Below are 21223 nucleotides of genomic sequence, written 5' to 3'. Positions count from 1 at the left end.
GCACAAACTAAGAAATTTGTCTGACCTTAACAAAGTATAAGACTGTCAGAAACTCAAACACAAGAAAAATGACACAGACACAAAAAAAAATAGTTTTAGAGACAATCACTCAAAATATTACCATAGATCGGCAGTCATTTTATCCCAACTTATCCTTGTGTCTTTTCATTGAAAGTCTATGTATGCCTATCAGTCACTAAAAATATTAATAATTCAAAGTTTGAAAAATTCCTAAATAAATAGAGACGCTAGAGAGGAGTTTGATAGGGTTCATTAAACCCTAAAATTAAAAATACATTTTCTTCTTACCTGTAGTGCTATTTATCCACCCTGTTGCAAAGTGTAGTTCAGTAGAAAGAAATAGTCCCTGTGTAAAACTGCTCAAAACAAAGTCTGTTGATTATCTTGACTAACTGGGCCATGATTTCTGGAAACACACTGATGAGTTTTTCAAATGTATTTGTTTGGTTCTTTGAGCACCACAAGCCGAGTGCCATCTAGTTCCATTATTTTTGAGAGAGGGAAGGCATCTCTATGATTTTTATCTCCAAAACTCCACACCTCACACCAAAACAATCTAGATGGGTAATTCAGGCCAGAAGAAAAAAAAAGTACTTTTAATTTGGTGCTGAACCAGTGTGCGAAATACGGGGGGGTCCAGGGGGGTCCGACCCCCCCGATTAACCCATGAGACCAACGAAAGCCTCAAAAGCAAAATTTGAAGGGGGTCTCAAATTTTGTCAAAAGAAATATTTCATTGTCACTAATGGTCACTAAAATGTTTTTTAAGCTCACCATGTCCAGTATTCAGAATTTAAAAAAAAAATACTCACAAATATTTTTTGCCAAACAGAGCCAGCCAGTGCTGTGTGTGTATGCAAATAAGCCATGTGCGCACCAAACAAAAGAAAGACGTAATGTTGAGAAGTCAGACTGGTCATACTAAAAATGGCAAGCAAGCAAAAGCTAAACCAGAGTGTATCACTCGCACACTTTGGGTTCACATTCAAAAAGGTGGCACTCAGAGATGAAGATGCTGGTGCAGGTAGCACAGTGGGCCCACTCACTACCAGAACAGAGGATCCTCTCCCACCCAGTGACTCCACAGAAGAACAAGGTGAAGTTGAGGCCAAGTGCTCTGAAGACGCAGCAGGTGCTGGGGTAACGTTAGCTGCTACTGCTGCTAGCACTGTCATATTTGCTGTAGATGGATGGTTAAATTATGTCACACAATCGGTCATACTGCAGGCTCTCATTTGCAAGTGCACTGATCGCATGCCGATAGGTTATACCTGACATTAATTCAGTCAATTGCTCTTGTAAGTGCGCCAGATTGGTGTCAATTGTTGTTGTGTCTGCATTGTAATGCACAACTTTGCCTCTCCTTGTTATAAAACAACGTGCATCCATACAACTTTAGCCAATGCAACCTCCTATGTCAGTGTTGCTTTGCGAATACTATGGGATTATCAAACATTGTTAAGTGTGTGCCTGTGTGCTGTCACGTAGGCTATAGACTGATTGTCTTGGCTTGCATCCATGAAATATTGTAATGTTATAGACCTACTGCATATTTAGTAGAAATAGTTTAGTAGAGAAAATTTAGATCGGTATTGCGCAACAATCGGGAGATGGTGACCCCCCCGAATATTGACGGGTATTTCGCACACTGTGCTGAACTATCCATTTCACTGTCCCAGTGTCTTAGTAAGCTATGTGTCCTGGAACTAAACAATTTAACGGTAGGGTAAACAATTTTTCAAAAAGATAGTTGATTTTTTGTTTCATCCCCAGATTGTCAAACTTCAGTGCTTTGGGTTGGGTTGATTGTTGAGTCTCATTGTTTTGTTGAGGCCATTAACCCAAATTGGTATTTGATGACCTGAGAATGAAACTCAACAATCAGCTATCTTTTTCTAGAAGTGTTTACCCTGTCTTTAAATGGTATGGTGCTGTTTTCTGGCTATGATATGTGAAAATGTCTGCCATGAATAGGCCTGTCTTACAGTTGGTAAACACTCTCTTTGAAATGTACCTTGCTTCATGTAGTAACCATAGCTAATCAGTTCACACACATTTTAATCCTGTCATGTGCGTGTTGTTGATACAGTAATATAAAGGAACTCTGAAGTTTGTTGTATGGCAAAACCAACACAGGTATGATGTGTTTTATCCAAGATCAAAATTAGTCAAATGACAGGTTATGGATCCATGCATGTGCACTTACCTCTCTGCATATGCTGGATTGATGCAAACCATCACTGGATTTTATTCACCAACAGCCTTTCTGTCACCCTGCAAGCACCCTCCCTATAAAAGCTGTGATCCTCCTGTTTGCTGTCTGCTTGCATCCCACGCTGTCTCTGTCTCACACTCAGCCTGCATGCTCACCTCATGTGCCTTAGCTCACTATACAAATAACACGGTAGAAGCAAAACCAGCGTGCACACCTGAGGGTAACATGATGGAGGGAGGTGCTGGTAGTGACGAGGTGGTGGGTAGTCTTGAAAGTGGAGTTGAGAGCAGTGTGAAGATCACTTGCAGCCTTCTCCAGCCATCCTCGTGCCTCACTGCTAAGCGGGGCCCGTTGCCAACGCTCGCGAAGGCTGTAATGAGTTTATTTCATGTCGGCTGTGAAAGTGCCCGTCTCTGTCTCGCAGGCACTCAAACAGAGCTGAGGCCCATAAACACAAAGTGCAGTGTGTAAATCCCCACAGCCTGACGTCTCCCAGCCTGCCCTCTATGGCTTCTGAGCATCTCTTTATCGAGAGGGAGAGGGGAGAGGCGAGATCCCCACTTACCCCCTGAGAGGACAGAGCGGGCACGGCTACAACGTGCAGCCCGGCCCCTCACCAAAGACCACTTGCGTTATAATCTTCAACCTCTACTACTTACACTTGTCTCTCTGGGGGATGCATGTGTTTTCATGTCGAGAGCAGACCTGAGGAGAGACGATCAAACGGCACATTCTGTACTGCCGTGCACACAACGTGCTGTTTGTTGTAAACAGCAGCAGATCAAAAACAGCCAAGTGCGCAGTGATTCGCTTTGGCTCGTGGTATTTCACCTCCGACGAATAGGACATCAGATGTGCGCTTTCCATGACGTCAGCCAGCCTAGCTTGCCCTCCTCTCCTCTCCTGTCCAATCCCCTCCCCTCGTTGCAATGCAAAATGCTCCCCTTGTGTTCTCTTTCCAAGCGCGGGTCGGTGTCTCTACACAAGGTCCCTGTGTAGCGCTGCGTCCTCCTGGGGCCTTGGAGCGAGCGGTAGGTCACTGGTTAAAGGAGCAGTGAGCGAAAGAGGATGAGGATGAGAAAGGGGAGTTTCTATCTTCTCTTCTCTCCTCTCTGACATCTCTTTGGTCTGTGTTGAGGGATTAGTGAGTGAGGCTTCACCACAGCCTCTTCCTTGGCTTGTTTCCAGATATTATCTTTAAGTGTGAGCTTGACACTGGCCTCTCTCTCCCTCTGTTCCCCCATTTCCCTTCCCCCTTCCTGTATGAACTCAGTGGTGTGAGTCATCCCGGGCTGCTTGGGGAGTGATTTAATTGCTCTCTCTCCTCCTCCTTCAACATGCACGTCTCGGAGAGAGGGCTGTCACTGACCCTCCACTCCTACAAAAAAACACCAGCGACCTATTCATTACTGCAAAGGTTGGGCCACCTCCAAAGACAGCTAAAATACACACTCCAGAAATTTTCTCAGTTATCCCCATTGATGGCGGCACAATGCCGCCTGCTCCTGCCATGCTTTGCCCCGATAACTCTCTCTCTATTGTTTGCTGTGCTGCAGCCCAGCTGAGTGAATGTGGGCACAATACGGGGCGATAGAAAACCCCCACAGCACCAGAAGAGCTTTTGTAATCACAGTAAAGGGAAAAACCCTGTGCTGCTTTGCACCATGGGGGTCAGAGAATTGTTGTGTGACTGGCACTTGGTTGGTATATGAGGCTATGATTTACTCCAGGTCAAAATTATGGGGCACTGTTTTCATTCAAAACACAATAATGCCAACACATGAACCCGTGACGCAGGTATGGTGGACCAAGATAGCAAAACAGGCAGTTTTGTTTTCCAGTGTTCTTTTTCCAATTTTATTTGACGCAATGCAAGAGGAGAAAAATTGCTATTTTTATATTGTGATTATTTAATTATTTAGATTTAAAATACCATCCTCACTGGAGTTTAAGTTTAAAGATTAATTTATTAGGAGTCAACTATTAAATCAATCCACCCCTATTTTGATAATTGTTCAATCTGTTTGAGCAATTTTAGAAAAAATGGTCAGAATCCTCTGACTGTAGCTTCTTAAATGTGAATATTTATTATATTATTATTGACTATATATTATATATGTATATATATATATATATATATATATATATATATATATATATATATATATATATATATATATATGAATACGAATATGAAAAGAATGCAATGCAAGAATGCTTTATAACCCACAATGTGGAAATTTGCCATCAGTTTCACCATAAAAATGCAATATGCAGTGCATGTAACAATACATCATCTCCACATACACAATCATAAAAAAATACGACTCATAAAATAACAATACACACATCATCTCAGCACACGCATTCATAAAATACTCACAATCTATGCACCTACACTATACACCATATCACATTTATCTACTGCAGCAGTCAGGAGCACCACCCTGTATCTTAGTCTACTGGATCTTAATTTTATTTATAACCTTGGCAGCACTTGCGATGAAGGATTTCTTGAAGATATTTCCCATTGCTAATCTGAAATGTGAAGGCTCATTAATAATTATATCAGCTTTTCTTTTTTAAAAACTTCATCATACATATTTCTTAGCTGCTTTTGTGGTTTCCATAAAAATGTTGGATCACTATAAAGTGATCACTATTTTGTGTAGCTTGTTCCTCCTCTCAGAATTCAGATCACCCAACCACATGATCATTTTAAAAGGTAGGATGCTTTCCACTAGGTTCCACTAGGCATGAAGGTTTAGATGTGTCTTGGGGTATTTGAACAGCAATTTGTGTATTTTTCTGTCCCACTTCTCTGCACTCGTGAGGTTCGGCAGTAGGTGGCAGTGTTCCTACAGATGAGCAGGCTGTTGGGGGTGGGCTGAGGGGAGGCAACCTTGCTGGGAATGGCTGAATGTGACTGAAAATAGGTCTGCCTTGACTTAGCAACACCCATCCATATATGAACCTACTCAGATGAAAGACTTGTTTGTTGTTAATAGGGGAAGTAATTATTGCACCTCTGCAGCAGTCAAATCTTCTTCATAGCAACATGATTCAACACTGACGTTGGCTGTGTGATTGACAGAGCTCACAAAGGGGGTGAGGAGGCTAAAATGCCACTGTGATTATAACAATTAGAGAGGATGAGCATAAAGTAGAGTGTATTGCTTTGGGGGCTGACCAGCTTTTTTCTCCCCTGTGATGCTGATGAGTGTCTCTGAGTTGTATAAGAGCAGACAGGGATCAATGAAGAATGCTGACTACTATGGATGCACTCTGGACTCCCTGAGATGGCTACTAATCCAGAATGATTATGCAGTGTACTCTTTGCTGTTGGCCTTGTCTAGACAAACAATGCACAAAGGCACAGACACATACACGCACGCACACATACACACACGTGTGCACACAAATGCACAGAAAAACCAGCAGTCTTTGAGCAGAAGTGTTTGGTAAGAGTCGCTTTCCATTCCCACAGAAATGCACACTCAAGAGTTTTGCTGCAGTTACACCCCCTCCCAAACCGATTTCTTTTAGATTTAACTAACGATTTAACTAAAGCTATACAGATGTTGTTGCTTACATCGCTGAGTTTCAGTGCGCTGAGCCATCGCCAGGAGGCAAAGCCTATAGGAACACAAACAAAGTCCTAATGCTTACCTCCAGATCCCTCCTCTTCTTCCCTCTTGCCTTCATCCCGTCTCACCCGCTCTGTGCTACCATGCTGCACAAACAAAGTGGATGTTTCTGAAACAGTCACAGCATATATTTCAAAATGCTGCATTGATTTTTTTTCAAAGACATTCAAATTTGAGTAGGTGTCAGTCTGTCACATTTGAACACAGAAACTGAATTAATGCTGTGATTCAGTGAATACTGTATGTTTATACTAGACCTGGGCCAAATAGTACTTATTAATAGGTTTATTGTCTCTATTTTAAATTACTGAGGTGGCAAATGGGTGATGTTTGGCAGGTAGGATCGACACAGTGAAGGCTGCAGAGTTGAGATGATTGCAAGAATGATTTTGTGTATTTAAAGCTGTAATGTATAACATCTCCACTAGGGCTGCCCATGACTAGAGATTTATCATAATCAACTATTGGTCGTCAGTTTAAGCCAACTAGTTTTCACATTTTTGTTATTAATTTAATCACTTAAATATACATTTTTAGGACAAGTGAGCTGATTCCAGTAGTGTTCAGACATAATCAGGTAACATTTCCTGTAGTGCATTTCCTGCTAATTGTTGCAAGCTAGTTGCTATAACGTCAGAGAGTGAGGGAGGAAGTCTGCAAACATGACTACATGACCTAATGTGGATAAAACTTTAATATTACCTCATTCTGCCTTGAGTCTTGTCAGATAGATTTTCATCAGCTACAGTGGTTGTTTAACAGTGAAAATAGCAACTCCCATGTTCCTACGCCACTTCACAATGTTATCAAACCAAGTCTTTTGTTATTGTTTTTATGTGAGAGAGGCCCCCAGAGGCAGAATTTACATACTGTGACTTTCATATATTCTGTGGTTGTCAGTTTACCTGATATGTTCTAACATACAGAAAAAAAAAAACCTCTCTTAGAAGACAAAAGCACAATATACTTATTTTTTTCCTACCTCCTCTCTTTTAGCTATGTTGGAAGTGCACGTACCGGAGCAGCCAGTGGTGGCGCTGCACGGCAGGGATGCCATACTCAACTGCTCCTTCAACCTCACTGCCCCCTTCAACCTGTCTGATCTGACAGTCTTCTGGCAGCTGACAGACACCAAACGCAGTGTGCACGGCTACAGGGAGGGACACGACCAGCTGGTGGACCAGGCCGAGCGCTTCGCCAACCGTACCAGCCTGTTCCCCGCCCAGCTGGGCCTGGGCAACACTTCGCTCCTGTTGAGCAGGGTGGTGGTGGCTGATGAAGGCAGCTATACCTGCTTCGTCAGGGTGCAGGACTACGGCAGTGCTGCTCTGCTGCTGCAGGTGGCCGGTGAGTCAAGCTGTGACATCCATGACACGTGTAGCAACAAACAGATGAACATGCACATGGCAAGTAAATAGACACACTTACACAAAAAAGCACACTGCAGATTAGCTTCATCTAGAAAATCTATATATAGTACATTACATCTGTTGCATTGCTTTTCCCTTTTTCCCTTTCCTGATTTGTCATGTCATCAAGCAAAAACGTAACCTTAAGCTCACAATTTCCTACCAGTTTAGATTTTATAGATTAATGATAAATTGAATAATAAAGAAAAATAATTGAGAGAGGAATTGATAACAAAATAAATAATAAGCATCAGCCCAAAATGTGTGTATTTCAAAGAATCAAGACCATTTACTATCACAACACAGAATAAGGTTGTACAACGAAATTATAATAGTTGTAATAATGATAATAATAATGGTGATAATAATAATAATCATAATGATAATAATAGTGATAATAATAAAAAAAAAATAATAATAATAATAAAAAATAATAATAACAATAATAATACAAATATAGAATTGCAATTGAAATAGTTCCCTCAATATAATATGTATATATAATAATATGGTTGATATCTTCACATAAAGAGATCTGAAAAATTTGACAAAGTGTCCATCAAATTTGACTGTATACACGAAGCATCGTCAATGTAAGACTCTACTCTACCTTGCCTCATCTTGTCGGAATCTTGCACGTTGAGTCTGCTGCGGTGCGTCCAGCTGATCTGACTGCATGGTCAAAAGATGAAATTATTGGTCATCTTGAGGTCTGCTGCTCTTCAGTCAAAACCCCACATTCCCTTTTCCAATGCCTTTAAGTGTATTTCTGTCATAGGTTTAAAAGAGAAAAGATGTCGCATTTTAAGGAGCTCTCGGCTGCAGCATCTACATGCACTGCCATTGCCGTTTCTTTGGTTAATTCCCTTTTATGTTGGAGGAGTAATTTAGTATAGCACTTCCTTAAAGTTGTGGGATTCACAAGAGACAGATTTAAAAATGTATGCAGTGGGGGCAGAGATATCTTGACTTTTAGTCTGTGGTATGGGTAAAGCATGAAAAACACTTGTGGGATCCTACATTTCCCATGATGCAACATGATAGCATCTTTTGCTGGGCTTCTCCTGCCTGGTAAATGCCCATATCTTTAAAACTCAATACCTCCAGCTTGTGATGCAGGCTTTCTATAATTTGTCTCCCAAGCCTAAGCTTAGATAACTCTGCTGACATCATCAGGGTAAGATTTCTCAAACTGGGCAAAAATCCCCCAGAGCCACAGAAAATATCATACTGTTTTCGCACTCACACAAAACCACACACACAGGTTTATTTTGCTATAGCGCAAGATAATTATAAAGGTCTCAAGAACTAAACAAATGAATACTAAATGTTTTAAGGATTCATTCTGTATATTGTGTTCTAGATTGACTAGATAATGGGTAAATGCTATTTCATTAGCTTGCATTTACGCCATACTTTCACTTTATATTCTGAATTGATTGTTTTTTAAGTGATTTGACCTCAACACTTATACACACATAGACACTAATAGTATGCAATAAAATGTATTACCTATGGAGAAGGTGATTTATGATAATTTCTTCTCACTGGATGTAAACAGGTGATAAACTGTTTCCTCGGGGCTGCTGAGCACTGTTTTTGGTCAATAGGCACTGATTGTGGTCTCTGTCATGGTCAATATCTGCTGACTTTGATTATTAGCTGTTGTTACGGTCAATCAGCCACCGCTAACATCTTCTCTGCTGTGCGACTACATCGCCCACCTTCACAGCTGAGAGCCTTTTATTTATTTATAATGATGCTGTGTGCCTTTCCTTCCTTCTCCCATTTCTATATCTGTTGTGAGATTGTTCCTGTATTCTCCAAGGATGGATGTGCATTAGGCGGTGTTAATGAATAACATTTTTTCTCTTGGCTGGGAAGAGGGAAAACAATGTCTCCAACAGTGACAAATTGGTTCCATTTTATGCATTAGATTTATAGATGTTCTATTTTTAACCAGCATTTACAGTTAACATTGTAGACTTCCTTCATGCTGTGCTGGAAGAAAATGAAAGGAACCCCCAGAGGAATTCTTCCTGTCAGTCAAATGGGCAGCTGGGGAAGATAGTGTGTACCACAGCTAAATCTGTCTTTGTGTTCGGAGTCCACTTTTCAGAAAGCAGCTCAGACAAACTTATTTCATCTTGCCCTCAGCTCCACCCCATTGTTTGCTGAGCAATGATTGGTTCTGGGAATACAGCAGCATCTGTCCCCACCACCTCTGTCCTCCTGTTTTAACTCGAGGGAGAAACGTGATTTCAGCTGAGGCTGACGATTCACCCCTCATCTCCACCCCACTAGGCTCTTTTCCATGCCATAGGCTGAGGCGTCCCAAATCTGTGCCCGACAGTTTTCTCCTAGGCTTGCCCACCTCTGCCTACCGCCTTGCAATGTATTTCCTTTCTGGGAGTGGCTCAGTGCCTTGGCTCTCCAGAGAGAGTAGTGTTAGAGTGTATGGACGCAACATCAGGATGTGCCACAGATGCTGTCTGTGTCTGTGGGATCTTAAGCACTGTGTTATGCTAAGCTCCCTAAATATAATTAAGAATTTAATGGGAATCATGTCAAACAGTTCCCAGGGTGACTCTCACTGCAGAGAATCTAACTAAAGTCAGTGTGACTACTGCTCCCTCATCCTCTCCCCATCCTTGCTCACCCCATACCTCTTTTTCCCCCTCCCTCCTGCCCTGAATCCGCACCCCTCCCTTCCTCCTTCTCTTTCCTGTTTTCAGCCCCCTACTCCAAGCCTGTGGTGACTTTGGAGTCTGAATCCAATCTGAGGCCAGGTGATGAGGTGGCCCTGACTTGTATGGCCTATGGTGGTTATCCTCAAGCTGACGTGATATGGCAGGATGGGGGCAGGCGCAACCTGACGGACAATATCACCACTTCGGTGGTGGCCAATGAGGAAGGGCTGTTCACTATGACCAGCGTGCTGACAGTTGTCCTGGAGCCCAATAGCACCTACAGCTGCCGACTGATCAATCCACTGCTGGGTGAGGAAGTCTACACCTCTGTCACAATCACAGGTGAGTTATCTTTCTTCCTCTATAAGTAGCTTCTAGGTCTTTCAGTCAAGGTTGTCACCTCCATTCTGGTGCAACGTAAACAAGCTAATATTCACTGGCTGCCTACAGTGTTTGAATGTTACCAGCTAAGACTAATCTTGTTTTCAGTCATGCATGCTTGGTTTCTTATTAAAGTCTTGTATGCTTTCGTGAATCAATCCATCAGTCAAATTTTCTGCTGCAGAGACTGAACTTTTTTGTTTTGTCTTTCTAAGTCTGTCTGTAACAGCTCATCTCCAACAAAATGAATGAGAAATAATGAAATGTCCAATTATGGTTCAATAAGCATAACCCATCAGTTCCTGTGCATCGTTAAATTAGATCAGTGGGTGATTATTTCCCTGAGGAGAGTCAAATAGCTATTCATCACATATTTCAAAAGGCAACAGTAATAAAAGATTGTGCTAGAAGGAGCAAGTGGTCTCCTAGCAGCTGTCTGCAGGAAATGTTTGCCAACCAGGAAGTAGACTGATATGTTTGCCTTTCTCTGATTGTTTGATGTAATCTTGAGCTGGGTGTGTGACAGTACCCATGTGATGGGTCTAATGGTCTCCTCAACCCGCCCACCACTACCACCCACCACCCATGCCCCCCCTGGCCCGGCCGGTGTATGCTATGTGTTAAGTGCAAGGAGAGTGCCATGTAAGGTGGGCCAAGGCTGGGTCTCTAATGGGAGCAGCACTGTGTGAAATGGCTCATAAATAAGTAGAGGTGGCCCGAGCCTGCTCTCTAGGCTGGAGCTGGTGCTGGAGCTCGGTCTGTTGAGGCGGAGGTCGAGGCAGAGGTCAGGGAGTGCTGCTCCACTGGGCTGGGAAATGACTGTGCTGTCTGGAAACAGGATGGCCGATTGGCAGGGCAGGCTTGCTGGACGGCTGAGGGAGGGTGGCCTTTCTAACAGTTTGGTTGGCCTCTTTCAAAACAGCACAGATAACCAGTCAGAGGAACCATTGGGGGAGTGGAAAGGTATTAAACACATGGTGAGAATGAAATACGACTGTAAGGTAGCAGTGTTAAAATAGTCTGTGGCTGCTATTACCCTTCGACCTTTACTGGATTGATGCACTATTACAGGTTTGGTTGAAATAGATATGATCGTTTTATTACCTTTGATGTCAGTTTCTTTGTCTCCTGTATTTCCCCTCTACAGACGAGACTCTCATTTTAAAAAAATGTTGATTGAGTCATCTGGATTGGTAATTTAGATGATCAAGCATTTTCGTCTTTTTCCAGGGGCACTGAGTCAATGTGAAATAGTAACAATGACATTTCTAATTTTTCTTTTCTTTGCTACAGTCCATAACCATTAATTTTAAGCCAAACCTTTTAACTCTACTGGTTAAAAGTAGGAACTGGGGAACTAGTTCCCCAGTGGTGTAAATTGTGACATTTCAACATTAGTAATGTGGCTAGAAACACTTATTTATGCACTGAAGTGAAATCATCTTAGATGGCTTCAGAGTGCAAGACATGGAGGGGCTTGGTCTTGAGGGTTGCAATGATGTCATCATCGTCCAGCGTCTCTGTCGTCTTTCTCTGGATGAAAGTATCAACCAAAGTTAAGACTACTTGTCAGTATTGAGTGTAGAGCTGCAATGATTAATTGATAAATCAATTATTGGAGTAATATTTTTTCAACAATATGTTTATTTGCGTTTTCCTTTTTTCCCAAAAAACAAAACATTCAATTCAGTTAATACAGATATGACAACAGCTTTGGGAAACACTGATTTTCACCACTGTACTGTATTATTTGGATGAGAGACATCTTGCATATCTTGCATTGCCTTATCAGTCCCTGCTTATCTATGGAGTGGTCCTTGATTTGGGCTGACAGGTTAGTGCATTTATCAGCATGTGTTTGCTTAGGGCTATTTTTCAACAAAGGGTTGTGTAACAAGCTTGATTTGTAGTTCCCTTTTTGCTGCTCACAAAAATGCTACCTATAAAAATTATATAAAGTAGATTAGTTGAATAAATAATAACTCATTGTCATAAAAATAAAAAAAAAATATTTTACATGGTGGAGGGCTGAGGATGAAATAAGGAGTCTCACAGCCTGAGGGAAGAAGCTGATCTGTAGTGTGCTGGTACGGCAGCCGATACTTTTGTTTCTCTTGCCATACGGCAAGACTGGACCTGCATTGGATCCTTCTTCAGATACAATGGTATCTGGGACTTGGGATAGTAGGCAAGCCAGGGGCATGTTGCAGTTGCTCAAAAAAAAGGATGTTAAGTGCTCACTTACGACATCTGTACGACGAGAATTTGTGGACTGTTTTGTGTTTAGGCCATTAAGCTAGTTTCTTTAATAAATATTATCTTCTTTGAGCTTCACTTGAGAAAGACGTAACTTCAGCAGTAGGAAACTTAAGATGGTCAAAGATGGAACTAACAAAGACTGATTGGTGTTATTAGAGATGTATAGGAGCTATAGACCAGCTTGGTATTCCCCTAAGATAAGTTTGAAGAGATGAGAATGGGATACAAGGAGATTGAAAAAAGAAAGTCATTTGAAAATTACATAATGTATTCAATGCAGGAAATGGATGGAATGTTTACAAAGCTGGACTGCATAGAGAATCAGCGCAATAGGACAAACATTTTAGCTGATGGGATTGCAGATGAGAAAGAGGAGAAGTGGAGTGAATCAGAAAAGAAGGTTTGACAAATGATCTCAAGCAACCCTGAACTAGATTGCATAAATATGGGCATTGAGCATCCCAGAGAATTAGCCAGTGCCAGGAGGGAAGAAAGCCTAAGAACATTTTTGTTAAACTTTTGCACTTTTAAGACAAATAGAGTATGACTTCCTCTGCCAAGAAATTAAAGTGCACAAACATCTATGTAATTGAAGACTTCTCAGAGGCCCTGCAACCAATGAGGAAAGAACCTTTGCCCAAGGGTTGGACAAACTCAATCAATGGCTGTAAGTCCATCTTGAATCAAAATTTCTTTTATAAAATGTTTGATTTTGTATTATCCCTAACCCTTTAAAGCTGTTTTTGTTTATTTTGTGTCCAAATAACAAAACCACATCTTGAGTATAAAGTTTCCCAGGAAAGGTTTTGATATTAGCTTACTTAAATGTATGCAGCCTCAGGAACAAGGTTTATGAGATTACCAGAAGCTTTTCCTCAGAAAATGTTCATGTTTAACCACTGTTAGAAACATACCACGACACTAATTTTGATTATTCTGAGCTGCCTGAAGTGAAATACGTAAAACTCTAGACATAGTGGCAGGTGAAAGTAAGGATGTTCTTTCTTGGTGACCTGAATATTGACTGGAATAAAACTGTTCATTATGTAATAAGTTAATTTCTCTGCTGGCTTTTTAATGTTACCCAGGTTGTCACTCACCCTACAAGAATTTATACAACCATGGATGGTGTTAATATCTCAGTCTCCACTGATCATATTTTTCACTAACATACATGAGCTGTGCCATAATTTGAACACTATAACACAACTAAAGGAGTTGGGATTGTTTACCACAGGTCATATAAAAGACAAGATTTACTGTGGTCTGATGTACCATATGTCACAAAAATGGTAATGATAAACATTTGAACAATAAACAGTTTCATGGACAAATTCATGAAGTGGATGAACATGCTCCACTTAGGAAAAGGTCCATGAAGTGTATCAGTGCAGTATGGGTTGATGATGAGTTGAGATCTCTAATGCTTCAAAGGAACAAAGTCAAGGCAGCTGCTCATAAATCAGGGAGCTTTTTAGATGGAAGCCTTTATTATAAGTTGAAAAATAAAGTTACCAGGTTTAATTACATCAAAGAATATTTCAACAAAAATTGTAGGTCTGTAAATGTCAGTAAAATTACATCAAAGGGAAAGACTTCTAAACAAGAAAAATGTATGTCTGTAAACGAAAGTAAAAGCATGGACAACCCTGATGTGAAACAATTTTAACAACTTCATCAACAAACTAGACAGCTTGAGATCTTGCATGCAGTAAAATGTCAACTGAACATATAGTCCCATTGTTAACAATATTATGAGTGATAAAACCTGTTGGTTTGCATTTGATCAGGTTAACCAGAACACAGTTAGGAGAAATTACTCTCTCTCTCTCTCTCCTGGTATGTCTCCAAACATATATGTCATATTTTTGATGGGTGCTTTCTCTGTTGGACCTGTTCAGAGCTTCAGAAAGAGTCTAAAACAATATGTTTGCCCAATGATGGAAAATCGGATTTTACTGGCTCCAACTGTAGACAACTGATCCTTTGCTAAGCCCTTCCTGCAAACAGTAAATGTCCAATCATAGCTTAGCAACCATAACTAGCGACCTAAAGGCCTGTCAAGCTTTGCATTTCTCTGTATGTTGAAGGGGTGTGCATGAGGCTCTGAGACCAATGATACTCGCTGTTACATGAATCTGCACGGTGGCGTCTTTTTTGTAGAAAAAATTATTGCTATTTTGGAACCTTTTTGATTTGTGCTTTTGTTGTAAGCTTCTTTTGTTTATCTTTTCATATGAAGAGTAATCTCACTTCTTTATATTTGGCTTGTTTTGCCTTCGCCTTGTTTTATTGATATTGTGTGATTTGAAATTGTTGTTTTTATTGTTTTTATTTTGATTGTTTTGGTATGGACCCAAGACAGCTAATGGGGATCCAAGTAATGAATGAACAATAAAGACCCGTTGTTGCCCGTTAGCTGAGAGAGTGCACTTTGCTCATGCCACTTAAGTGGAAACTTGCTGTATTAAGAAATGTAATTCATTTATCCATTATTCAAATAAGGGGCAGCTCAGGCCCACCCATGACCACCATTGTTTGTGCACCCCTTTTTTTCTGCTTCTCTCTTCTTTAAGGTGAGGATTTTATGCATATTTGGCCATACATGCTAGGAAACTGGTTTGTCTTTGTGTTTTGAACAGTTGGTCAGACAAATCAAACTCTTGCAGAAGTCACCTTGGTCTGTGGGAAATGATGAAGAGCATTTTCAATTTTTTTTTTTACAGTTCCAGTCCTAATAAGGATCAAAGTTAGTATTAGAGCAGTTTTTATAGGCTTTGATTATCATTTCCTCGAGTCAGAATGTCATGGTCCTGCTGTTCCCTAAACTATAAAAAATAAAGGAAACAGTCTTAACAGAACCAGTCAAAGAAATTGCCCAAGAGCAAAACAACAACTGACAAAAGAAAAGGTCCAGCTAAGGAGCAGTGGAGTTGTTGAAGTGTGAGGAAGCAAAGCTTGAAAGCGGCATGGCAAAAGGAGCACCTGTTGTCCACAAATGAACTGGGGAAAACCCTTAATTAAAACAGCGGTGATCACGATTTTCAGCAGTTGGGTGTACATGAATAAGAGTAATTTCTCTGTAGGAACGCCAGCACAGCTTGATGATGGCCCAAGTTGTTAGTAAATACACAGAAGATTTACAGTATTTTGTGTGCCACAATACAAGGGGGCTTGTTTGAAATGAAAATGTATTTGCATTTGTTTACAACAGCTGGTGTGTGCTTAACAGCTTCTGTAATTAATTTTGACCCAGCAGAACTCTTCTGCTGGAGAAGCAGAGTGTGCAGAGCTTGAGTTTATATAGCGAACACACTTGCTTGCTGTATGCACTCACAAACACACCACACTGAGGAAGTGGTGAATCCTATTATAAGAATGGGTGAAATCTGCTTAAAATTCTAAATGGACTATAAGAGTGAAAAAAACAGAGTAAGTGAGAGAAAGATGGGGGGAGGTAGAGAGTGAACAAGCATGTTAAAATTTCACACTCTCCTCAATCTCTGATTGAAAAATTGCAATAGTAATACAAATCTCCCCCAGGCAGAACAGGAGTTTGACAAGGTTAATTTTGAGAAAATGAACCCTTTACCCACACTGAGCAGAACACTATGTGGGCTGGCATGAGCTACACTTTGAGAGTCTGTGTTAAGTCATCCATGTTAATCTTACCTCTTTTATAGTCACCACCAATTTAACTACCTCACCAGAAACACCCAGACTGTCAATAAAATATGCACACGGCATATGCACACTATTATCAGGCATCTCAGAGACGGTTATTTTTGTAAACATGCCCTGTGGTGCGCTGGTCAGTTCTGAAGCTGAACTGTGGAATAGGCAGTGTTTTTGTGTTGCTGGGATATTGATAGATTTTGCAGAGTGCAGCAAGGCTTAGTTGCGGGGAGACCCATAGGAGCAGCTGGTATTAATGAACAGTCGAATGATGGAAGGGAGCAGCTTCAGTCCTCAAATGAACCGTGGCCTGTCTGCTTGCCTGGCCAGCAAGCTTGTGTACCAATCCTCCCCCTCCCTCTCTGCTTCCCCCCTCCTCCACCTGTCTTGATGTCTTGCACTGTCTCACACTCTCAGCCTATTCTTACCACTTTGTTCTACCCAAAAGAGGAGTAATGTTTTTGGAGTTTGGGGGGATCAAGAGTCTATATTCTGTCTTTTTTTTTACTGATCCTCCTCTGAATGTTGAGCCTTAGCGATGTATCCCATCTACTGGAGCTGTGTGATTGCTGCAGTGTGTTGTCTGATGGCTGGGTTTCAGGGCCTGTCACTGAACACCCCCCTCCAGCACCACCCCCACTCCGTCTGCTTGCTCTCTCAATGAGGATGGCGCCATTTCCCCGGCATCACTCTGCTGGCACAGCATTTACAGTGAACAGTGTGCGGATGGAGATATATAGAGTGGGGAAAGGAAGGAGACAGAGAGATGAGGCAGGGAGATAGAGAGAGGGAGCTAGGGAGACAGGGTTAGGAGGGGTGAGAAGTGGATGACAGAAAGCAAGATGGAGACGAAAACGTTTGCTGAGCTCAGAGTTGTGGCACTACGGCCTGACAGGCAGGAGATGGACTCGCTGACGAGGAGGGAGATCACCCCACGTGGTGTCCAAGACTTTCTGCTGAATTTTACTATCTAGCTGGCATGCTCTCAGATACACTGGCCAACACGGTGGCTCAGTGGTTTGGTTAGCACTGTTGCTTCACAGAAAGAGCATCCCAGATTTGCTTCCCAGTCTCAGCCTTCCCTGTGTGGCGTTGGCTTTTACCCGTGATATTGTGGGCTTTCTTCCATCCCCTGATTGCCTCACACAAAAGACCTACAAGTGTATAGATGTATTAGAAAAAGAAATTGAGTCTTTTTTAAGAGTGTAGCCTAGAACACAAAATGTTAACCATTAAAGAGTTTGCTTATTAATTACTTTTGTGTTGTTTCCTGAATACCTTACTGGTGTCTTCCATGATGGCACTTGACCCTCATGTAAGACACTGATAGTTCCCCTACATTGATGTTCTCTAGGGTTTGTGATTTTTAGGTCTAATGCTGTTTGCTGTTGCCCCACCTGTGATTGGGGTAGAATGTGGTGATTTTGCCATCTCCATACAGCAAAAGCTAGACCCTCTCCCTTAAGTGGTATGAGCACAACTTAGAAGTAAGTATGGTATATGAACAAAAGAAACACAGAAACCTTACCTTACCTGCATACAACCAAAACTTACACAAATGTGATTGGTCAGTACTACTTGCCTGGACTACAAACGGAAACCAAAACACTGCAATACCTAAATATTGGCCTTTGCCTGCAGATTCTTCATTCATACAGTATGCTGATGTCTGTGTATGGAGATTAAATCTAATGGGATTCTATGTGTGCTATGTCTATCTCCAAATCTTAACTGCTTTTGGTGTGTTTTGTTCTTGCCTATACATCGCACAATGGCATGAAATTTGCCCAGCCATGTTTTAATTGCTGTGCGTCAACAACACTATGTGTTTGCCAACTGTCATTGACCCTCACCCAGCCTGGTTTTACTGCTAGTATTAATCTCCCCTAAATCTACCAGGATCCATGCTCTCTAATGGATTGCCCAACTTAGTCAACTTCATGAAAGGCCCTTGTGAATGAAAAACCATTGTCACTTACTCCGTGTTCATTTCCCTGTACGTGAATAAACATGGAATATACTTTGTTGCTGAGAATAACACTGTACTTTTCTCCCACGTCTGCTAGACCACATTTTAACATTTCCTCAGTTTTCTGTCAGATCCTTACAGTTTCCTTCAGACTTTCCAGGTTCTTTCAGAGTCTTTTCTAATCCAACTTATTCTACATGTGGTACAACACTGTTTGTTGTGGGGCACATTTCCCCAAGGAGAAAGTTTGTTACTGTATGTTTGTGAAGCACATGCATGCTAAATTAACCTTCACTGAGTAAATCAAGGTTAAAAACATCTTTAATTGCTATATAAACATTGACCTTTACCGTGGAGATGAAATCTAACACAGGTGTATGTGGTAAATGGTCTACATGATAGCATGCAGCCATTCAATACACTCAGCAGTTTCTTTTCTTCATTAGATGTGTACCGGCTTGCTTCTTGCCCCTTTTTCCTTACTGTGTTATTAAATCTTCAGAGCTTGATCCTGACATCATGTTGCCATTTAAATAGCTACCTGCCACACTTACTTACACTTGGTGTGCTCTTTCCTGTATTGTTTCCTAGAAGTCCCTCGATGAATGTTCTCTCTGAATGCTGTCATATAGATTATTCTTTTTCCCAGAATGTATGAAAATATTGTGCGACAGTTTGAAAAATTTTTTGTGTCTTAAATTGGAGTGAAAACATTGCTGTACTAGCATTGCCGAAGGGCCAAACAGAAAGATGCAGTGATCTGCTGGTTCAAAGGTTCTCTCGTTAGAGTAACTGTTGTGGTGAAATTGCAGTAATTGCAATTATTCATGAAATATTTTACAAGCACTTCTGCGCCCTTGTCCAATAGGATCTCTTATCAAAAGCTCTGTCAATCAAGTTTGGGGTAATATGTTGCCCAAAATCATGTTTTTGCTTCCAGCTTCTATAATAAACCCTTGTGCTGGTCCTTGTTCTCTACCAAACAAGGGCTAATTTAAATGCAATTAACAGAGCCTTTGGAGAAGCAGAAAACAGCAGTATAAATGAGTCTGTTGTCAGTAGAGCAGCAAGCAGGCAACTTTCCCGATGGAGCACTGTATTAATTAGTGTCCAGTGCACAAATAGGCCTTCTTTCTCTTGCTGAATGTGTGCACTGTGTTATCAGGAACCCAGCCAGGGAAAACAACCCGAATAGACAGATGAAGTAATGTAGGCAATCTAAAATAAATTCAGGTAGGCAGCAGTGGCACCATTGTAAGCACATTAATTCCTATCAGGATTATTAACTTGGGCCACTTGCTGCTGTCAGTGCTCCAAGACATTTGAATGTCCTCTTCTGGGCCCTCAGTATAGGAAATTTTATCCCTGTATTATGGCCTGGGCAATGTTATTTGTCATGCTCCCAGTCTTACTGTTAGGATTTTTGAGTTGGATTCGGTTGTGGGCAGTTTCTGGTCTGTGCTCTTTTAGAAAGGCACAATCAGAAAGATAAAATGAGCTCCTCTCTTTTGTGCCAGGATTTATTTCCCCTTGATTCTAGTCCCCTCCCTGCCATTTTGACTTCTTAACATTAAAGTTTTTTGTGCACTGGTTGGATGTTAAAATGCTTTTCTTTGAAACAATTAAAAGCCATGTTGCTATAGTATTTCTTCCTGGACGATGAGTTTTTGTCTTTTTATTTGGCATTTGTTCTGTAAGAAAAGGTCACCGGTCTGTGTGTGTGTGTGGGTGGATATGCATGTGCATGTACACTAGGGGTGAGAGAACAATTTGGGTCTTTGTTCTTAAACAAAAATCAGCACATATATGCAAGGTTTTTTTTGTTTTGTTTTTAAATGTGACTAAACCCGCTAAAAAGTTTTCCCATTGCCAGTGGACCCATTTCCTTTTTTTTTCTTCTGATGTGCGCTGGAGAGACTCAACTCAAGTGTGTGCAACAGGACAGCAGAGAGAAAGAGGTCTGTATTTGTAGAATATTTTGCAGAACATTTGTAGCTTCCAGCTGAATCCCCGTGGTTTCAAGTTTAGTTTCTCTTCTGCATCACTGTTTGTATTTTCAGGTTTATGCTTTATTTTACTGTTTCATGTTTGCTTTCAGATGATACGTTGTGTTAAGATTTCCTGATGTTGTTACTTCATAATAAAAGCTTTTAGATAACAAAATAACATGCTTCATTAAGTTAATACACACCTTCAAGTAGCTGCAAACTCTCAAACATGCTGGTCTGATGCACTAAGCTAAACCGAGTCAAGCCAAACAGCACATGTATGAAAAAGGAGGAAAAGAGTTGCAGAAGTTACTGATGGAAGTGATGAACCTGCATTACCTCTGCTGAAAATTGGTGAAAATTGGCATGTCCACCCAGATGTCATGTTTACATCACTACCTAGTGGAGCTGATAAATACCTGCATAGTCATTTGAGCCGGGAGTGACTCATGATTGTACCCTTTCCCATTAGAGACAAAAAACAGATGTTAGTGGGATTTTGTAGATGCATTGTGATTCGCCCTTGAAAGATTATGAATGATGTAGAAAATTTAATCGGAAATTTAAAACCCAGTTCTCTTTAATTGTAAGACTGGGCTATCTGTTTGTTACAGCTGAACCAATTGGATGATGAAACGTAATGGATGTAAACATATGTGTCATGTTTACGTAAACTAGGCTACTTTGGCTGAGAATGACCAACTGCAGATGGATACAATCTGACTGGCACCCTCTGGCTTACAAGCTAGCAGACGGAAGCTTTTTGGCCTCTGTGAAGTTGAACGGAAAAGCAAACTGGGCAAAAGCCACACTGAATGCAAGTTGTTTATAACTGAACTAATTATGGATCAATACAAATATGTTATATTTTAAAAGTAGCAAGTAGTCACGCATTGAGAAAAAAATAAATCGTTTAATGACAGAAATAAAAATTTTGATACATCCGTGATCATTTTATAATTGCATTGC

At 41.0% G+C, this 21223-nt stretch overlaps 1 protein-coding gene across 1 annotated transcript in view; it reads left to right on the top strand.

Moving 5' to 3' along the window:
* Positions 1-21223, top strand: part of cd276 (CD276 molecule) — an 85894-nt gene that overhangs the window by 16180 nt on the left and 48491 nt on the right. Inside the window, exons 3-4 of the mRNA XM_084720238.1 lie at positions 6880-7230; positions 10028-10324. Of these exons, the coding sequence (XP_084576364.1) occupies positions 6880-7230; positions 10028-10324 (648 nt within the window). The remainder of the gene's footprint in view (positions 1-6879; positions 7231-10027; positions 10325-21223) is intronic.

The sequence above is a fragment of the Lutjanus erythropterus genome, chromosome 1 (genome assembly GCF_056507025.1).
Source record: "Lutjanus erythropterus isolate fLutEry1 chromosome 1, fLutEry1.hap2, whole genome shotgun sequence".
NCBI lineage: Eukaryota > Metazoa > Chordata > Actinopteri > Lutjaniformes > Lutjanidae > Lutjanus > Lutjanus erythropterus.
This window is presented reverse-complemented; position numbering and strand designations above follow the sequence as displayed.